We start from the raw sequence: 21,952 nt of genomic DNA, 5'->3' as shown, positions 1-21,952 counted from the left end.
GTTATTCCAAGCATATAGTTTATTTAATTCTGTATCCTCTATTTTAAGAATTCTAATTTCTTTTGGAAGATCCAGGCCAACGTATTTTCTCCCTATAAACATTTGATAGCTGTGAGTCTCTGGAAAGACCTTGGGATTTTATTGAACCTTGTTTGGATATTCACAGGATGACTACATATCCTCCAAAAGTGCTTTGCTTCCCATCTACATCTCTAAGACAACCTCAGCATCCTACAGGCTGCCTCACATCAGAGAGGATATTTAGCTGCTTGGTCACTTTGCTCTATTGATTCTGTTAATATTATGACAATGGAAAGTATGGGAGTTTTCTCTAGAGAGGAGTGGATTTCCAAAATCCTACTCTAATCTGCAGATTTTAAAACAAAATTTATCCAAAACTTTTAATAAAATTATCTGAGGAAAGATCTCAATAGTTAAGTTTCAATATTTCTCTGAATATTTCAGGATTCAGGTATCTGAAGTTGGTTCTTCATTCAATGAATCCTGAAATATTCAAAGAAATATTTTTTAAAGAGGTAGGCAAGAAACAGGTGTATGTAGAATAACACGTGCCAAACACAGTCCATGGCAAACACTTTATTTCATTCCTTTATGACTTTTTTGTTTCATGTATGGTATTATACCATTATATTCTCTGTTTCTTACCTATCCATGAATAACTATGATCTTTTGTATCTGAGGAAAAATTGAAAAGGACAGAAGCCAAATAGTCTAACTCTGAGCTATTCAGAATAATAACAAAGCATTCTTAGATCTACACATCGGCCATTGACATCCACAAGACCCACTGAGCCAAATAAAATGAATTCTCTATGTATGCTACAAATTGCTTTTTTGCTAAACACAGTTTATAGTTTAGATGACATTACTTCTAATATTTTCATTCTAAAGCACACAATGTCCTGAAACAAAACCATGAATTAAATTCAACTTTGATTAAGTCCCTATTATGGAAAGCAACTGGGTGTTCAAAAAGCAAATTAAGATGATGATCCTTTTATGGGCCATTTGATGTAGGAATTCATATTCCTTGGGTTAGAGGAGATAGTCACTAAAAATCTATAAATAACTAATCATTCTGGTGGTTTTCAAATACCTTTTTTTTTTTTTTTTTTGGTTCAAAACCAGTGGTGACATCAAGGACAGTATCATGTAGGAGTGGAAATTCTACCCAGAACACACTGTATCTAGAATGCTCAGAATGTAAATGTCCTTCAAAGAAGAATGTTAACAAAGGATTTAAAATCCTTATAAATATATGTGGGATATTGTGCACATGGCCGAGAGGTAAACTAATAGTCTCAGTGAGCTGGCTGACCCATTTTGTGATAAAAAGAGTTGATCTGGGAGTATCTCCCAGTAGGGATTTTATAAGCATCAACATTTCCTTTAAAAAATATATGATTGACTTTTTAACACCTTCATGGGTCTTGTAAATTAAAGAGCTGAAAAAGAAAAAAAAAAAAAGATAAAAACTCATTGTTTTGAAATTATACAAAGAGGGGCCAAGATCATAGAAAGAAAAAAAAATACACCTTTTTAAGGGTCTAAACTTGTTTTAAGATCTTGGATTGTCTTCAGGGAATCACTGGGCCACTGGATTTAGTAGCTTGGTCACTCAGAAAATATGTGATTATATAAAGGCTTGAAAGAGTTGTTCAACCCAGAATGAAATATCATAAAGTTGGTTATAGCATTAAAATCCTTCTCTTAAGACCTTTAACTGAACTGTTGGCTGAGGTTAGATGGCTGAGTCATAGAAGCAGCTTATAGAATCTATAAGGATCCAAAGAGATCTTTTGGTCTAGTGAATGATTAATGAGGAAACAGGAGAAAGGAGGTTATGTCATTCCCTCAGGGCAAATAAGCAGCCAATCGAAGAGAATAGAATCCAGGTGCCTTGAAAGAGCTTTTTACCGATTTAAATCTCCATCTTTTCTCTATTCTCTATGGCAATGAGTTTCATGTCTTAGCTAAGGTCGCCTAGTCGAGCTGTGCCAAAGGTAAGAATCAAACCGAGCCCATATGGGCATCAAGGTGGCATAGTGCATAAAGCATCAAGCCTGAAGTCAGGAGGCTCTGAGTTCAAATTTTGCCTTAGTCATTTACTAGCTGTGTGATCCTTGGCAAGTCACTTAACCTGTTTGCCTCAGTTTGCTGATCTGTAAACTGACTTGGAGAAGGCAGTGGCCAACCATTTAAGTATCTTTGCCAAGAAAACTCCAAATGGGGTCACAAGGAGTCAGACAGGACTAATCGAATAAACAACAAAGTTTTGGACTTGAAAACCACCCAATTCTCTCTCTCTCTCCACTGCACCATGAGGCCCTTCTAATACACTTCCCATTATAGATCACTGCCTGCCCCTATTTTTGTGTCTGACTTGGCAGCTTTCTTAAAGCAATGTGCCTGATTTTTTTTCTAAGTAACAAAACAAGGACTAGGAGGAGGCTGATTTATTTGAAAAGTATTTTGAAATTCTTCAATGATTAACAAGTTGTAGCAAAGCAATCCAATCCAAAAATAAGATAGGACAGAGGGAGAGAGTCTGGCAGAAAAATATGTAAAAATTGGCTAAGATCTTATGAACCAATTTAGAAAAGCAATTTTAAAAAAACACCCCTAAAGAGCTGTGATATGCTGGAATGTTAAAATATATTGCAACTTTACATGAGGGAACAGGTTTTACCAAAAATAACTGAGCCATGTATCCAATTAGCTAAAAGATTGGTGCATTTATTACCCTCTCATATAAAAACTCTGAAAATGAAATAATTTCATGTATAAGGGGCCAAGGTGGATAATGACAACAACAAATGATGTTTATACAGCAATTTTTAATTTTGCACAGTGATTTACATATATTATTTCATTTGATCCTTTTAAAATCCCACAGGGCTGGTTTAAATTATGAGCTCCTTGAAAACAGACTGTCTTTGCCTCTCTTTGTATCACCAGAGCTTAGCACAATGAGTACATAGTAGGCACTTAATATTTATTGATTGCATTATCCCCATTTTACAAATGAAGAAATTGAGCCTCAAATAAGAAAAAAAAAAATGAGATTCAGAGTCCTAAATGTTCTCTTCATGCTCTGGCAGCTATTAAGTGTCTCCAGTTCCAGTACTCCATTTTCTAAGACAGCACAGCATGCTATTAACAGAAAGAGCACTAGATTTAGGTTTGGAAGACCTGGATTTGATACATACAGGTTTGTGTAAACCTAGCAAGTCACTTCTTTGTGGGCCTCAGCTTCTAGGTCTGTAAAATGGGAGTAATAAATGTCAGAGCTCTGAAGAATGTGTTTTTGTAAGCCTTAGAGCACTAGAAAATGTGAGTTATTAATACTAAACCAAAATGCAGGCCCAGAGGTTCTCCTTGTACACAGCATAATGATGTGCTCGAGCCTCATAGTAATACATTTTGATGACAGGTTATATGGCACTGATTATATGGTCTCTGGATGCTGAGGCTAAAAATGCTATCGGGGATCTCAACAAGTAAAGGTACAAGACATGGACAAATAACAGATTAGAGCATTAATGGCCTTTCTTACAGTCCTGGTAAAAAGAGGTGAATAAACCTGAAAATCAGGCAAGAGCTCCAATGGAAACAAGTAAAATAGACAGAAAATGGCTCTGGGCCTGTTCTTAACAGTAGGCCATGCCCCACTCTGGGCTTCAAGCCCCTAGTGGGGACAGCTGGTAGAGTGTTTTATGCCGGGAGCAACAGCGCTCATCAGATTGCCTCACAAACAATAACTTCATAATAAATACTTGGTTTAGGTCCAGAAGCTACCTTAAGGTTGACCTTGCCAATCCTCTTCATTTGCTGATGAGGAAATTCAAGGACCCAAGAGTGGGAATTCCATCATATGTCCAAAGGGCCACAAAGGAAGTGTCAGAGCTAAGACCAAAGTCTGTTTTTCTTGAGGCCAAATCCAAAAATTTCTGCTAAAAAGCATGCAATTTTGGTCATTCTCAGATGTACTCTTTATATCACAGAATTTCCTGGTTGGAAAAGGCCTGGCAAGTCAACCTCTACCCAAATCAAAATGCCCACTATCCCATAACTCAACCAAAATTTGCCTGAAGACCTTGCATGTGGTAGAAGCTCAGAGAGCTCCAGAAGTAACCATCCTTGGATGACCCTCCCATTCGGAAAAGGTTAGCTTCATTCTTGTAGAAGATTCCATCTCCTTGATATTTAGTTTGTTTTTTTCTTGTCTGGTAAAGCAATCTTTTTTTTTTAATTCATCTATATTTCATGGTTAAAAAATTTAAATATTGTGAACAGTATTACATTATTTCTTCTTTATTTCTTTTTGAGAGGAGAGAGATTATGAAAAAAGTGTTTTGAGTACGCCATTCTATTTGTTGGCCAGTGTGCAAATTTTACAACTTAAATAAGCCTTGCCAGCTACTCCTTATTTTAATATCTTCTTTTATCATTCTGATTTTAATTACATCAATCGCTGCTCATATTTTCTCCCTTTAAGCTGTACTTTATTTGCCACTGAGAGAAGACAATTGTTTTTAAGAAAAAAAATCTCATCTATTTACTTGCCTCTTAGTTATATTAATTTTAATTGTATCCCTTTGATTCATCTTATTGCATATTTGTTTTCATAGCCATAGGTACAGTCAAATTTACCAAAAAAAATGAAAATATAGCAAAAGAGAAATAGGACATGTACAGAGAAAAACAGGGAGGAGAATTTACTATGTGCCAAGTCCTTAGTACTAGCTAGGGTAAAAAAGAAGAGTAGCTCCTATTCTCATGGAGTTTGTATTCTAATAGGGGAAGACACACTAGGGAGTATATGGAAAACTAGGATAAGGGATAGGTAGCAAAATCTGGAAAATCAGGAGAGATAGGATAGAGGCAGAGACAGGGTGAGAAAGATAGGCTGGGAAAGAGGGGGGAAGAGAGATAGAGAAAGATAGAAAGACAGAGACAGAGAGAGGGAAAGACAGTCACAGAGAGAGAAAGAGACACACAGAGACAGAGAAAGAGAGAGGGAGGAAAGAGAGACACAGAGAAAGACAAAGAGACAGATACAAAGAGAGACAGAGATAGAGACACAGAGAAACAAAGAGACATAGAGACAGAGAAACACACACAGAAAGATAGAAAAACAAAGACAAGGGACAGAGAGAGAAAAAGGCAGAGCCAGAGAAAAAGACAAAGATAGAGACATAAAGAAAAACAGAGACAGAAAAAGAGGAAAAGAAAAGAAAAAAGACCAAGACAGGGGGGCAGAGAAGAAATAAAGATTTCAATAGAGATACAAAAGTTTCATCTGCTCTGATTCTTATTCTTTTAGAATTCTGTGATTTTCACTAGACCATTTTCATTCATTTCATTCTACATGAGTAGAGGTAAACAAGGAGCCATGGTCTTCCCTGGTATTCCAGAATTGGAGCTGGGTTCCATTACTGGCCATCACAGGTTGGTGAGCATCAGTTCCTGTTTTAGGTACCAACCACATAGCATGCAAACATGGAGCCATGAGCAAATTAAGGAAATAAACAAACAAACAAACAAACAAAAAAGGGAAAAAACATTAATAGCCACTATAGCTTTGCTGTTCTGCAATTTTCCAGACAACTTTCCTTTGAACCACACCATGATGGAGTTAGGTAAGCAAGACAACAATAGAATATATGAGTATGGTATTGAACGTTCTTACTTCAGAATGGACCAGCAAAAATATCCCCACTACGAGCACAGATGACGCCCTCTCTCTAATGGGCTAGCAAGTCCTCAAGAGGTGGTACGGGGCCAAAAAATTCATCAGTTCAAGGCCAAGCTGGAGATGAGCCTCCTAGCTAAATTTAGAGAGCCCGTTCCTCGGACAATCCGTCCCTGGGCCATCCTTGAAGCCTTGCCCAGATTAGTGAGACAAGGCAGACCAACTTGCACACGTGTATACTTTAGTAACCTAGGGTCACCTCTACCCCATGACTGAGGTGTTAGTTGAGTTTTATTTCCTTTTATAAAAGGAAAATAACTGCCTGAAATGTAAGTGGTCATTTTACATTCCTGCTATTCATTACTTTCATGAGGCAAAAGTGACTCGATTGTTCCTCTTAAAATTTTGTACTCCATCTGACTCGGTTTGCTTCCATTAAAATAAATCTTTACTTATGACGTCTTTCTAAGATTAAGTTACAAGCACATGTGGAAGAAAGATTTTATCCATATTCCCCAAAAATAATATTAGTCCCAGAGAAGCCACACACTATTCTTATTTCCAAGAGCAATGCTTTCTTCCACATTTGTTGCTGTTCAGTTGTGTCTGGGGTTTTCTTGGCAAAGACACTGAAGTGTTTCGCTATTTACTTCTCCAGCTCATTTTATAGTTCAGAAAACTGAGGCAGATGGAGTTAAATGATATGTCCAGGGTCTCATAGCTAGCAAGCATCTGAGGCCATACTGGACTCAGGAAAGGAGTCTTTCTGACTTTACACCCAGCACTCTATCCTCTGAACCACTGAACTAGCCTTTCTTCTACTTAAGCAGTTCCTAATTTGGGGTTTGAATCCTTGTTTTAAAGTGTTGCCTTAACTACTTCAAAATAATGGGTTTCCTTTGAAATCCTATGTACCCTATTCTATGCATTTAAAAATATGATTCTGAAAAGTGGTCCATGGGCTTCCCCAAACACTGTCAATAAGTTCCTCTTGGGATCTAGCTCCAGTCTCTTCAGCGAGGTGGGTAGACATGAGGCTCTTATTATACATTGGGAGAAAAATGCAAATACCCCCTGAATGAGTGAATGAATTAGGGGATTGGTCTGTTTGAACTTTTCCCTGGTTATTAATATACAAAAAATATAATTTACACAGAGATTGCCTAAAATTCTTTGAGTGTCATAAGCAAGTCTTTCAGTTTCCAACTGGTCCTCACCATTTCATGTTAATTGATTCTTGCCCAGGTTCAAACTACTAATTTGAGATGGTATGGTAGGCGCTGCACCTATTTTATAGACTAAGAAAACTAGGTGATACAAATGGACACAGTGCTGAACTTGGCATGAGCAAGTTAAAAGTGAATTAAAATCCAACTTCAGATATGTACACTTGTTCTGTGTATTTGGGGAAGTCACTTAATCTCTGTCTACTTCAGTTTCCTATACAGTAAAATGGGGATAATATTTTCATTGTATCTACCTCCTAGGGTTGACGTGAGGATCAAATGATATATTTGTAAAAATACTTGATACATAATGACAGAAAAGGAAAATGATAAATGTTGAAAGGAATATGGGAAAACTGGACACAGAAGTAGTCCAACCATTTTGGAGAACAATTTAGAACTCTGTCAAACAGCTAGAAAACTGCTGACCGAGTAATTCCATTACTGGTCTGTCTCCCAAAGGGATTTTTAAATAAGTGTAGGGGGAAAGTTATTTGTACAAAAATATTTATAGTTCTTTTCATGGTGGCTAAGAATTGGAAATTGAGAGAATGTCCATTAGTTGGAGAAAGGCTGAACAACTTGTAATATATGATTGTACTGAAATATTCTATAAGACATGACAAGCAGGATGATCTCATAATAACCTGGAAAGACTTGCATGAACTGATGCTGAGTGAAATGGGCAGAACCAGGAGAACATTATTGCACACAGTAATAGCAACATTTTACAAGAACAAATGTGAACAACTTAGCTATTCTTAGCAGCACAATAAAATGACCCAAGAAAATCCTAAAGGACTCATGATGAAAATGCTATCCACCTCCAGAGAAAGAACTAATGTCTAAATACAGACCAAAGCATACTATTTTTCACTTTTTTTGAGGGGGAGAGAGTGATTCGAGTTTTCTTCCACAAAGTGACTAATATGGAAATGTTTGCTATAATTGTACGTGTATACCCTATACAAGATTGCTTTCTTTCTCAGGGATGGGAGAAGGAATACGTGGAGGGATAGAATTTAGAACTCAAAACTTAAATAAAAAAACAATGAATGTTATATTATAAAATTGTCTTACATGTACTTAGGGAAAATAAAATATTCTTTAAAAAGTGTTTAGCATGGTATTTGGCACATGGGTATTTAATAAATATCTGGTCCCTTCTCATCCCTTTTCTTCCTTTCTCTCACTCTTAAAATTTCCTCATCTGTAAAGAAGGGAATAATAATAGGTCCTATCTGAACTATTATTCAGATAATATATATCAGATATATATATATATGTAATATATATGTATTCAGATAATATATAAATGTGTGCATATATGTATGTATGTGTGTATATATGTGTGTGTGTGTGTGTATATATATATATATGTATATATATACACACATATAAAATACATATAGTTCCTATCTCTGAAAGTGGTTATGGTGATAAAATCAGACAATATTCATAAAACATTTTGTAAAACTTCAAGTGCCATATTAATATTCGTTGTTATTCTCATTATTCAGACCACAAGCATTCAACACTTTGAATAGCACCAGGGACACGAATACAAGGAATAAACTCATGGGTACTTGAAAAGAACTTGCATTCTAATGGACAAGGAACCTGGGACCCCAGAATTTTGCCAAAGTCAAACAGTTCCTAAACTGTGGATTCCCCCAAGGGAAAACCAGGTCCTTTGCCTCCAAATGCTGTGTTTTTCCCACAAGACCACACTGCCTCTATTCTTCACCATGCTGCCTATGTGGATAAATGAGACGATGTGTTCCTTTTAGTAATTACTTTCAAGGGGAAAATGATCCCAAAGTAATATGCAAAATTACGTAAAGCTTCTCGATGTGAAATGCTGAAGGATGCTAATCAGAAAAGGGAACCAGGGAAAAGTGGAAAGTATCTTAATTCTTTTCTTCAAAGCCAATGCCAGATATCCTTGTTTATGTTGCCAAAAGTATAATTCTCACTTGCCATGTACTCATCAAAAAAGCTTTAGAGCTGATACCTCTCCTCACATTTATACTAGCCACTTCAAAAGTTTTGTGCTTTATCTATTCCTTCTGATTCATTCCCAGAAAAACCTGTGTATCCAATTATTATCCAGGAGAAAATATTTCCTTCCCTATTCAACGGCTTTTATCAGGTAATTATTAGATAAACAAAAACACCTTTAATGAGCCATCCAAATCATCCAAACAGTAGTTATCCTATGTATGATATTCTGCCCATAAATCTTGGAGACGTTTTGCATATATTATCTCATTAATCTTCATAATATCTGTATAATGAATCATATTAGTGGACTGCTATAATTACCCTCATTTGCACAGTGATACAAAGGCTTATTTAAATAGTCACGTTCCTCTAAAGAAAAGGACCCATTGGCTCAGGGCTGTTGCCCCGAACACAAACATGAGTGAATCCACAGGGTATATCGTCCTCCTGGCCCTAGAACTGCTGAGATTAGAAAGAACAACCACCAATCATAGCCATGCTGTTTCCTACCTCCAGTCTATCTGTCCTCATTAATTTCTGTGCAGCAGCTGCTGCTGCGGCAGGTACTGGGACGCCAGGATTCCCCGTAACCAGCATCGGTGCGGTTGGCAAGATGTCTGCCGGGACCAAGCCTGGGGAAACGGGTCCCAGGTAGGGATTGAAGGCGGCTGATGCATTAGTGGCTAGGCTTGGGGCAACAGAAAACATTGGCTGGAAAAAAAAAAAAAAGAAAAGAAAAAACACTATTAGTATTCATGCTATTTAATAACGCACACATGTTATTTACATTCTGAAACCCTAGGGCATTGGATTATCATTCCAGTCAAGTTTCTTTTGCTTGTTTACTGTTTTACAAATATACATTTATTTCGTCAAAAAAAAGAAAAGGTGTAATAAAGATAAAAATATGGTCTTGAAATTTTCCACCCTTCACCCTCCCCTCCACAAATTTGGAATCTATGACAGTAATAAATTTTACTTGAAAAGAGATGGCTGTGCTTTTCAGGGCTAAAATGCCTTCTAGTTATTATCCAACTCTCCAAATCTGACCTGATTTAACCTTGGGAACGTATCACAAAGAATTCTTCACCGTGCTATCTGAAATGCTTGAAAGAACTGCTCCTGAGTGCTAATAAGCAATAAGCATCCCATTTTTTTAGAGAATAAATAAGTTTAGAGGATAATACATGGGTATCTCTTCAGTATCTTGGGAAAGGTGACATAACAATATGCCTTCTTAGCATATGGGCCAAGTCAGTTAGTCAACAAGCATTCATGAAGGGTTTACTATATGCCAGGCACTCTAATATGCTAAGGATTCAAAAAATGCAAAGTTAGGGGTAATAGGTTTGATTGGTCTATCAGTATATTTATGTTTTTATCAGATATATAGCACAGCAGATACAGTACCAGGTATGGATTTTTTAAATTAATTTTTATAATTATAACATTTTCTTTGACAGTACATATGCATAGGTAATTTTTTTTTACAACATTATCCCTCGTACTCCCTTCTGTTCTGAGTTTTTCCCCTCCTTCTCTCCACCCCCTCCCCTAGATGGCAGGCATTCCCATACATACTAAATATCTTATAGTATATCCTAGGTATCAGGTATGGATTTAAGCATACACCATCTTTCTGAATTCCAATATGGCCTCAGACACTTACTACCTGAGTGCCTCTGAATAAGTCACATAATCTGTTTGCCTCAGTTTCTGCATCTATAAAATGAGCTACTTTCCAACCATGACATGATTGATGTCAATAATAATGGTCTCGTGATGAAGAGAGCCATCTACACCCAGAGAGAGGACTGTGGAAACTTAGTATGGATCACAATATAGAGTTCTCACTCTTTTTGTTGTTGTTCACTTGCATTTTGTTTTCTTACTCATTTTCTTTTCTTTTTTATCTGATTTTTCCCGTGCAATAAAATAATTGAATAAATATGTATACATATATTGCATTTAATTTATATTTTAACACATATAACATATGTTGGATTACTTGCCATCTAGGGAAGGGGGTGAGGGGAAGAAGAGGAAAATCTGAAACACAAGGCTATGAAAGGGTCAATGTTGAAAAATTATCTGTGCATATGTTTTGAAAATAAAAAAAAGTTTTTAAAAAATAAAATAAAAGAATTAAAGATACCAAGAAAACCCCAAATAGATTTGCAAAGAGTTAGACATGACTAGAAAAGCAAATGAACAACATACTATTTGAAAACCACAAAATTCAATTTTTATTTGTTTGCATATGTTTGTTGCTCTCTAAGGATAGCATTTCACACAGTGAAAATAGAACACTAACATTTATATAATACCTTTATTTCCTAAAATGCTTGATTTACTAGACCCATTAGTGACAAATTCAAGATAAGGCTGTGATAATTCACATGTTAATTAACAAGACTTTGAGGCATGAAGTTTTAGTGTCCTATCTAAATAGTATGACTTTGCTCTACCATAATTGTGAAATAAATCTATTTAAGGTTAATAAATAGCCTTTTCTTAAATTAATTAATTCAACAGACATCTATTAAGGAGGGAGAGAGGAAATTTCAAAGTCAAATTTGTTTTAAACATTAAATGTCTAGATTTTTAAATGTTAAAAATTATTGTTTATATGTAATTGAGAAAAAATGTAATAAATAAGTGAAATCTCAAAGAAAAAAATAAAAATGTTAGTGTACAAAGCCCTAAATGTTTTTTCTTTGTAATGTTTAACAATACAAGATGTTAAGTATTTCTGTAGTTGTCAGAAAGATCTGAGTTTAAAAATCACCTAGAACCATCTACCTGTGTGTTAGTAAAGTCACTTCACTTCTGTTTGTCCAAGTTTCCTCATCTATAAAGTGGGGATAATAATACCTCAGGAACTGTTGTGAGGATCCAGTGAAAAAATACCTGAAAAGTGCTTTGCAAACCTAAAGTTACTAAATAAATGCTAGATCTTATTACTGTTTGTTGAGAATCATAATAAAAGATCTTTTCAATCCATATATATGACTCGGCTACAAATGAGCATTTTCTTCCAGGAGGGTTCCTGTCTCTTCCAATGAATACAGAAGCCTATATTTTGAATGTTATAGGAAATATATGAGCTGCCATTAGAGATACAAAATAAGCTTTTGAAAAAACTTGACTAGAGCTAAAATGCATACAAGGGTCCTCATTTTTAAACAAATGCAAGGAGGAGGAGAGAAGAGGAGGAGAAAAAAAAGAAAGAAAGGAGGAAAGAAAAAGAGGAAAAACAAGTAAAAAGAGAGAAGAGGAGGAAAAGGAGGAAGGGAAGGAAAGATGAGAAAGGAAGAGAAGGAAGAGAGGGAAGAAAAATAGAGAGGAGGAAAAGGGGAAGTCTGCCAATGGTCTCTCCATCCATCTCTCCATCCACTCTGCCCATGTCCTCATTACTATACATTAAATAGCAGTAATATTCTTATTACCATGACATGTATCTTGCTAAGTATACAACATTAACATGTGCAAAGTACTTGATAAATCTCAAGAAATAAGATTATGATATTAAATTATTAACAGAAAAATTATTAATTATTGATTATCATTTTCATTATTATGAGATCAAAAGGACTTTCCATTGAATTGCTTTGGCGTGAATCCAAAATGATTCCGATGCCTTTATTTTTCAAATTCACTCCAACAGGAATAAAGTCTTTCCTGCTGCCTGCTTAAAGAGTGCAGGAAAAAAAAGACATATCAACAGTGGTTTTCAAAAGGACTGCAAGTCCAGCTCATCCATCTCGCATTATCTCAAATTGCTCCCACTCAGAAGAACGAGAGCAATTTCATGAACAGCCAGATTCCCCATCAAGAAAAATAGCTAAAAACCAAGGGACTTGATTCTCACTGGCTGCAAAGGTACAATTTCTTCATTTTTAAAAATATAGAGTTTAGAAAGCTCTCCTTGCTCTTTTTCTCCAAAGCTCTGCGGTCAGTCCAGGACAGTAGGCTCTGCTCTGGGCAGCCTGAAGCAGAGGATCAGTGTGTCTAGCTGCTTTCTGACCTCCAGCACACCTCCCTCACCCTTCCTGATCCCTGTCAACTGCTAGTGTCTCATCTGCCAAAATGACTTTAGAGCTGGCTTGGACCATTTTGTATATAACCTATATATGCATATGAAGTTTTTTTTTAAAAGTTTGTTTTTGTTTTTCTCCCCCAATAAAATTTGAAATCCTCAAGGGGAATGATCATTTCACTTGTCTGTATGTCCCCAGTACTTAGAATGCCAAGCACATTGTGGATTGCCCAACTGATTCCCAAAAATATTCTATAATAATTTAAATTTAATCAGGATTTATTAAGCCCCTGTGATGAGTCCAGCAGAGTACAAAGTGCTTGGATGTCCAAAAACTAAGCAGTCTCTACCTTCAAAGAAATGAGTTTCTCTTGGAAGGCAATACAGATACTTTTATAGAAAATAAATGCAGAATAAAATCAAGTCAATGTGGTTGAGGATGGGGAAGGCCCGCTTACCACTAGAACCAAGAACTGCCTCTTGTAGGAGAGGCTACTCAAGTTGACTGCTAACACTTCACTGGTGCAAGCGAAAAAGAGAAAACTAATTCCAGGCATGGGAAGCAAAGGCAAGGTGGCAGATGGGATGACAGTCCTGAGTGAAAAAAGGTCAACTTGAATGGAACAGAGAGTTCTGAAAGTGCAATATGTACAATCAGCTTGCAGTGGGTTCACAGAGGAGATGATGGACATTGGATGGACCAAGTATACTCCATTTTCTCCTTAAGGTAATCGATGAGATCAGGAAAAATTATTTGAAGGGAATTAACTGTGGAAGCTCGAGAAAGGGCTGTCCAAGTGCCCAATGAACACTTACTGACACGATAAATGGTCAAAACAAAGACAATGGCTGGATGTAGGTCTTGAACTGGCTAAAGCCCAATGTAGGGAAAAACAATTAGCAATCTCACTTGATTCTGTTTACACTCCTATTTCCAAGGCTAATCACTTGTTGGTTTGTTTCTATTTTGACAGCAATGTTTTACTGTACTGACTGAACCTAGGACTATGATGTGAAATTAAAAAAAAACATTCTCATGGACTAATTAATACCCACAGCTTCCAAGGAAGCTCAGCATCTCATTGAAAAACAAATCAGTGAGTAAGCCTGAAAATAAACAGAAATGTACACTGGACCCTAATTAATGGACGTGTTCACTGTTCTGCTCTACTGCAGAAATTAATTGCTAGTACTTGGTTTTTAGACACTAAATGAACCATTTTCCAAATATGTATTTAAGATAAAAGGGAATCTGACAATTTCTACTTTCTTCTTTCTTTCTCCTAAAACTTTCATAACTGGATTCTAATATTATCTGGCCTTTGGGCATTTTCCCTCACCATCCCTCTTGCTTGCAATGCCCTCTGATTCTTTCAAGTCTCAGCCAAAATTCTAGGAAACTTCTTTTTCTGCTCCTTTTTTAATTGAGGGAGGATAGCCTTCCCTCTGTTTTCCATCTCCACTTTATCTTCTACCGTATCTTGTTTGGAAATGGCTGTTTGAATGACATCTTCCCCATGAGGGCATAAACTGTATCCCCAGGGCTAGCACAGCATCTGGCATATGGTAGGTGCTTAATAAATAAACATCTGCTGACTTAACTTGCTTTGGAATAAATGTTTTCAGACTATTTGTTGGTCTTTTTAGTATGTATTTCAGTCTAGACAATCTTTTTTATGTGGTAATCTTTAAATGCCTATGAAATAGGCATTTATTAAACTCCTTTGTATACAAGACATCATATAGATACAGGCAACAAAAGGACAAAACCAAGTAGTTTCTTCCATTATGGCTGTCACTTTTGGGAGAAATATCATATGAAAAGAGAAATAAATATGATTTAGAAAGGAAGAGAAGCCCTAAGCTGGGAGATAACACAGTAAATACTGCAAATAACAAGAAGCACAATATTTGTTCTCAAACTCTACATGACAGCTTCATGATTTATGGAGATGAAGTCACTTGAAATTAAGAAATAATATATATCAGTTGATATACACACATGTAGCTGCTTGTGTGTAGTATGTGTCTGTTAGAATTTTATGCAAAGGTAATAAAAAATAAAGTATGTCTAAAAATCATCTTTTACATGACTTTTTACATGATCTTTTACAATGATCTTTTTTCCTTCCATAATAAAAATAGAAAATGAAAACAGTGATTATATTTTTGAACTCAGCTCTGCCAAATAAAAACCGAGAAGTCTTCTTTCTGAGAGCACTTTAACGTTTGACAGGGCTTTCTGATTGGACTTTTTCTACAATCATTTCCACTACATAGGGAAAACTAAAGGTCAATGAGGCTATTTTAGACATGGGGGCTTCTATAGTAATTCATTTAAAAAAATGCAAAGTCCCTTCATTTCTTACAAAAGACTACCACAGGGTCAGCACAAAACAGGCTGTTTAGGGAATGCCTTTTGTCTCTCCCTGCTAGTGTTTACCATTTATTCAAATGTTACTTTGCAAAAATATTTACATATAAAAACAGGGAAGTCAAAATAAGCTTTCCCATGAACCTGTAGGAAAGTTTCAAAGCCTTTTAGAGATCATTTATTCTAATCATATCATTTTAGAGAAAAAAATTACCTCAAATCCAGTTGGTATTTTTCAACTATACAATATAATAATATGCTTGTTCTCTCTATCTGTATATGTGTGTATCTCTCTGTCTCTGTGTGTATGTCTCTGTCTGTATATCTCTCTCCCTCATTCTTTGTCTCCATCTTTCTGTCTGTGTTTGTCTCTGTCTCTCTTTCCCTCCATCTATCTCTCTGTGTCTGTCTCTGTTTATTTCTCTATCTCTCTTACATACATATCCTTATGCTCCTATATTCTTTCTGCTTCTCCTCTTTTTCTATCCTTCTCTCTTTCCTCTTCCTCTCTCTCTGTTTCTGTGTATCTCTGTGTGTGTCTCTCAGTCTTTCTCTCTGTATGTCTGTCTCTCTGTGTGTCTCTCTGTTTATGTGACAATTTGTGTGTTTCTCTCTCTCTCTCTCTCTCTCTCTCTTTCCCCCTCCCATTTATTATCGAAACACAAGACACATAGAAAGCATTTGATGGGCACTGTTTTCTTTTTTTAGGATACACCTGTGAGATGATTATTTTGATCCCAATTTTGTCATGAAGACTCTTCTTCCTGGCTCCCAGGCCAGTACTCTTCACATCCCACCAAGCTGCCTCCCTTCAAATAGTTCTCCGATAAGGCTGGCACTTTTTCCCACATTGAGCAGTGCTGCCCACATGACCCAGAGACATTCTGGACACACTTTTGCACAGTCACCCTCCTTACTGCAGGGTGGGTGAAAGGGGACACCCTTTTTAGATATGGAGGTGTTTACTCCGGACACTCAGGGGTAACAGTAAAGCCTTGTCTGGACCACTCCCTGGGCACGGAGAGAAGTAAGCTCTCGAAAACAATTTAAGTATTCTAGGTATTCCTGGAAATATGACAAAGGATGAGCAAAGAACATTCCGTATGACACTGCTAATGCAGACTGAGGAAACAACAAAATGGAGGTGACAGTCCGAAGAGAAGGAAAATGGGACAGAATCTGGGACTTGGGGAGCACTTAGACCAACTCCCAACATTTGACAGATGAGGAAACTGAGGTGCACAGTAAACTGACTCAGTACTAAATATCGAGCCAAAGACATGACTGCAAATCCAGAAAGCCTTTATACCATATTCCTGACGAATCTTACCTAACATCATTAAACTCATTTAAAATTCTTTCAAGGATTCAGAATGGCAACCCAGCTGCTTATTCATAACCATGGATTATCCCAAATTGATTCTCCATACCATGGGGTACCTGAAAGGATGCTATTTTACATTTTTTGAAATTCCAAGTCAGGTCAGAGGCAGAGTGGGGCAGAAAATGGAGGATTGGCTTTGGAGTCAGCTAGCCTCAGGGTTAAATCGCACCACAGGCTGGACGAGCTATAACTTCCCTGATGTTCCATTTTCTCATCTAAAAATTGAGAGTAATGACAGCTCCCCATTGCCTGAGTCTCAAATTAGTATCTCTAGTGGTCTGTGTACATTAAATTTAGATATAAATATCAGCAATCGTTAGAGAAGAGGCACCCATTGAATGGACCATTTTGTGGACAGACATAGACATAGAATTTAAAAGCCATTCTGAATCTCATGATAATGGTAACTGTCAATTTGCCCTGTAATAAACACAAAGACCATAAATGGTCTGTCACACCTCTATCTCTTCCTGGGAGAGAGCAATATCTAACAAGTTTCCCAAAAGATGCAATTTCTCTAAAGGTTATCTGATTTGAAGGATACTGCTATTATCTCTTTTAGCTTACATTATGATATATGGATACACATATATGTGTGTGTGTATATATATATATATATGTATATATATATGTATGTATATATATGGGGGTATGTGTATATACATATTATAGTATAGTATAAGAAGAATTAGATTTTTAAACCTCAAAATTTTAATATAACTCAATAATTGTAGGCAATCTGATTTTGTGGATAGCATACTGGATCCAGGAAGCCTTGAGTTTGAATTCTGCCTTAGAAACTGACTAGCTGTGTAACTGAACGAGTTGCTTACCTGGCCTCAGTTTCCCTCATCTGTAAAACATAACAATGGAACTTTATATTCTCTAAAGCGGTTCAGATCCAGACTCTCTGATACAAAAACATTGTGCACATGTCTTTGAAGTCTGTGATCGGGGGCAGCTAGGTGGCGCAGTGGATAGAGCACCAGCCTTGAATTCAGGAGGACCGGAATCAAATTTGGTCTCAGACACTTAACACTTCCTAGCTGTGTGACCCTGGGCAAGTCTCTTAACCCCAGTCTCAGAAAAAAAAAAAAAAAAAAAAAAAAAAAAAAAAAAAAAACCATGTGATGGGTGTAATCTCCCATCACTGATGATAGGGCAGTTTGAGTGCCTCACCCACGATCCTACAGGTAGGAATTATCAGGGACTTTCTGATTCTAAGTACACTGTACCACACTGCTTTTATGTCTTTGTAGATCAATGAATCTTCAATTAAACTTTGTCACTGATTATTTCATCCCTAGCACAGTGGTCTCAATACTAACAAGGAAGTGGTAAGGTCGGGCTTGGTTATTTAGAAATGGAGAAACAGCTGCCTTGTGGGTAACCTGGTAGGAATGCTCAACATGGATCACCTCCCAATTATGGTAATAGAATAAGATTTGAAGCGTAAACTTGTCAGTCTTATTGCAGATTATAAATAACAGAAGAATCATAGGCCAGTTAGACACATATTGATGTAGTTATACAATGCAAAGGGGATGTGGGAAAATGAAGATGAACTTTTGATGTGTTTCTAACAAGGAGACTTTTAAAAGGTAGGAAGGGAAATTTCCCATGAAACACTATGCCATTTGCCTTTTGCTTCTTAACAATTCAAGGACTGATGAAATACTTAATTCTTACAACAAAAGAAAACTGGAAAACCCTGATGGCTTCTAGGGGATGCTTACTCTGGTTGCTGCAGAATGGCCTTTTGAGACTTACATAGCAAGTCCCACCATAGAAGGGTCAGTAGGCATCATGGCCAAATTTAATACTCAACTATTAAGACAAACAGCATTTACTGTTTCTAGTAATGCTTCCTATTGCAATCTGATGTTTTAAATATTTAATTCATGCAACTTATCTAACATTAAGGGAGCTATCATGTTATCGGCAAATTGGGAGCTACTTATAATGTACCTATCAGATCTCCCCAAGACTGCTGGCAGGGTCCAAGAAGTGGAAGATATCTGATCATCCTACGCCAGGAGGGAATATATCCACATGAATTTCTTTAACAAATGAAAGCTAAAGCATAGTAGTTTGAAAATGAGTGGGTTGGCATTTGTGTAAATTTAAATTATAAATGTTTGAGCTGGTGTTTCTTTTAAATTAAAATATATACCACTTAAAAGAAAGTATTCTGAATCATATTTTCTCACCTCGGTCGTATGGTACTGGTAATTGTTATTCTCATTCTGTTTGACAACAATCGATAGTCTAACTACCTCATTTTCAAGAGAATCTGGCTCTCCTCTAAAGATCCTTCCTCCCAACTATCTGGAACCTCTTCTTCCAATACTCCACTTTACAGGGCCAAAAATAGAAGAACACAAAGGAGTAGACCATTGCACTGCTTTCAGAGTTCTTCTCCCACCATTCCTTTGTTGCCTCACTTCTCTGATGGCTCAGCCATGAAATAGATTACAGCAGCCACAGTTGGACCTTATCAAAGATGGCCCTAGTTTGTGATTTCTAATGGCAAAATGACCAGGTAACTATCCACATATTTGCCTCTTGGATCCATGATTCCAGAGTTTCATGACAAGCATGGCTATTTCTATATTAGTTTTAAAAACAATCTGGCTATTATGGGAAACCACTGTAAAAAGTGTCCTCCTTCTCAAGGATGGACAACATGCATTATGATTCTATTCCAGATTATGACCAACTTTGGGAAAATCACTATCGTTACAAAATGATTTCTGCATGATATATTCAACACATGACTGGCAGTCTTAATGACTTGGAACTACCAAAGAGATTAACAAAACTGGAAAATTTTACTATCTTGGATACTAATTTGGAACTTGGACACCATTTGCAGTAATTATAGAAAAAATAGCTATACTATGAAGTGTTTGATGCTTGGTGCCATTGGTTCTGAGCCAGTGTTGAACACTTCACATACACCATTTTGATTTGGTCTGAATTCTTCTTCAATGGCCTATTTGAGGAGATATTGGATGCCAAGACATGGTTGGATAACGAGAATACTACAAATGCCAGCTTACCACAGGTTGTAGCGGGGCGCCAGGGATCATGGCATTAGCAAGTTGCATCTGTTGGGCCAGCATGGCCATGTTCTTCTGCTGAATCAGGTTGTTGCGTCCATTTATTTCCAATTGTGTTTTTAAGTGGGGAGGTGGGTGAAGATATTTGCAGTTCTCTCTTGAACAGCGACCCTATAACAAAGAAACAATAAGCACAAATTTGAAAAAAAGCTGGAATCTTTTCCCATTATTTATAAGCAAACACAACAATATTCTTGATATTAACTATTTTCCTATCTGCAGAAAATATAGAAACAATTCTCTATCATTGTAAATAAAATATATTCTATAAATTGGTAAAATCATTGATACTATAAAAATTAAGTTATTCAGAAATTTAAACATTTCATAATGAAGTTGATTAATGATGACAGTCTTCCCTTGAAACTGCTAGCTACACTATGACATCTGGTTTTAGAGTGTCAACAAGAGATGCAAAATGATTAACTTTGGTGCCAGAATGTGCCTACTGTCGACTGTATTGAGTCTAATCAAGCTGAATGTACAACTTCACAGATTCACAGTTTTCTTTTTATCTCATTCTTGAGAAATAACAGTGATTGAGTGACACTGACAGGAAATATAACTTTGGCAATGAGTCCTTAACCAGTATTCTAAAAACCAAAAAGAAAAAACCAGTACCATTACTCATACAAAATGAGAATTTCTGAAATTTCTAAACATCTCATGGCTAGAAAAATTCAGTAGCCTCTGGCTGATCTTTCTGGCACAATATTTCCCACTCCAGTCCATCCTTCATTTAGTTGTAAAAGTTATATTCTTTAAGCAGAAGTGTAACAAACTCCAATGGGTCCCTACCACTGACAAAATAAGTGAAAAATACCATCCTCACCTGCCTCATCCCCATCGTCAGTCTTCTCCCACTTTATACATACCCATAGTCTGGGTCTCAATTGTCATAATCTCTACTATTTTTCAAACTATTTCCCAACTTCAGGCAATTTCCTGAGCTGCCCAATGTTCCTGAGATGTTTGTTTTGCCTTTTTCCTCCTTGCCTCCTGGCTCCCCCAGCTTTCTCGTGTCCCAGCCAAAGTCCCATTTTATATCAGGAGCTTTTCATGACTGCCTCGATACTGTGTCTCCCCTGTCAATCATTCCCAAATAATCCTATATGTTGCCCATATGGCAAATCATACACAATCTATGTATGTTTCTTCCTCCATTGGAGCCATGTACTCCAAGAAAACAGAGACCTCTCTTTGTATCAGCAAAACTTATGCTATGCACTTAATAAATGTTTCTTAATTCAGCATTAATGACATTAAATGTTTCATAAGGAAGACGTGCTTGAATCCTACCCCTGTCGATACTAGCTATAACAACACAAGCAAGATCCTGCATCTCACTGAACCTCATTTTTTTAATCCATAAAATGGGAACAATAATACCCCCCAACATAGATGAGATAATAGATACATAGTGCTTTGCTAGTCTTTAATTTGCTATAGTATTGCAAAGAATGATTTGATCTTTAGGTAAGTGAGTCCCACATTCCCTTCTAGCTACATGGTCCCAAGGCAAGTCCCTTAACCTCTCAGCACCTCAAGACTATAACTATTTATAGCCATTATCCAATATGCAGAGAAGATTTAGACCATTCTCCACCCCAGAATGGCTTATAGAAATTCTACATATGATCATTATGGGGGCAGATAGGTGGTACCATTGTATACAGAGTCTTGCAGTCAGGAAGACTTGAGTTCAAATGCTACCTTAGAAACTTACTAGCTGGGTAACCCTGAGCAAGTCACTCCATTCTCTTTACCTCATTTTCCTCATTTGTACAATGAACTAGAGAAGAAAATGGCAAACCACTCCAATATTTTTTCCAGTAAAACCCCAAATGAAGTGATTAATATCAACATAATTATTATTACTACTATATTATTATACTACTAGTAAAAATTCAATATACTACTATTTCTACTATAACTTCTACTACACTATTACTTCTATTACTACTACTTTTACTATGACTATGACTATTACTTCTACTATTACTACTATGACGACTACTATATTATTATTTCTACTACTACTATTACTACCTCTACTCTTATTACTACTATTACTATGACTACTACTA

At 36.5% G+C, this 21,952-nt stretch overlaps 1 protein-coding gene across 18 annotated transcripts in view; it reads right to left on the bottom strand.

Annotated features, from left to right (window-relative positions):
* The window catches only part of MBNL1 (muscleblind like splicing regulator 1), a 248,565-nt gene that overhangs the window by 30,755 nt on the left and 195,858 nt on the right, over window positions 1–21,952 (bottom strand). For all 18 annotated transcript variants that reach the window (XM_074298022.1, XM_074298033.1, XM_074298035.1 and 15 more), the window contains 2 exons: window positions 19,806–19,976; window positions 9,457–9,657 (listed from right to left, as the gene is read on the bottom strand). In XM_074298022.1, coding sequence (XP_074154123.1) covers window positions 9,457–9,657; window positions 19,806–19,976 — 372 coding nt within the window. The remainder of the gene's footprint in view (window positions 1–9,456; window positions 9,658–19,805; window positions 19,977–21,952) is intronic.

Source organism: Sminthopsis crassicaudata, chromosome 3 (genome assembly GCF_048593235.1).
Source record: "Sminthopsis crassicaudata isolate SCR6 chromosome 3, ASM4859323v1, whole genome shotgun sequence".
In the NCBI taxonomy this organism is placed as follows: domain Eukaryota; kingdom Metazoa; phylum Chordata; class Mammalia; order Dasyuromorphia; family Dasyuridae; genus Sminthopsis; species Sminthopsis crassicaudata.
This window is presented reverse-complemented; position numbering and strand designations above follow the sequence as displayed.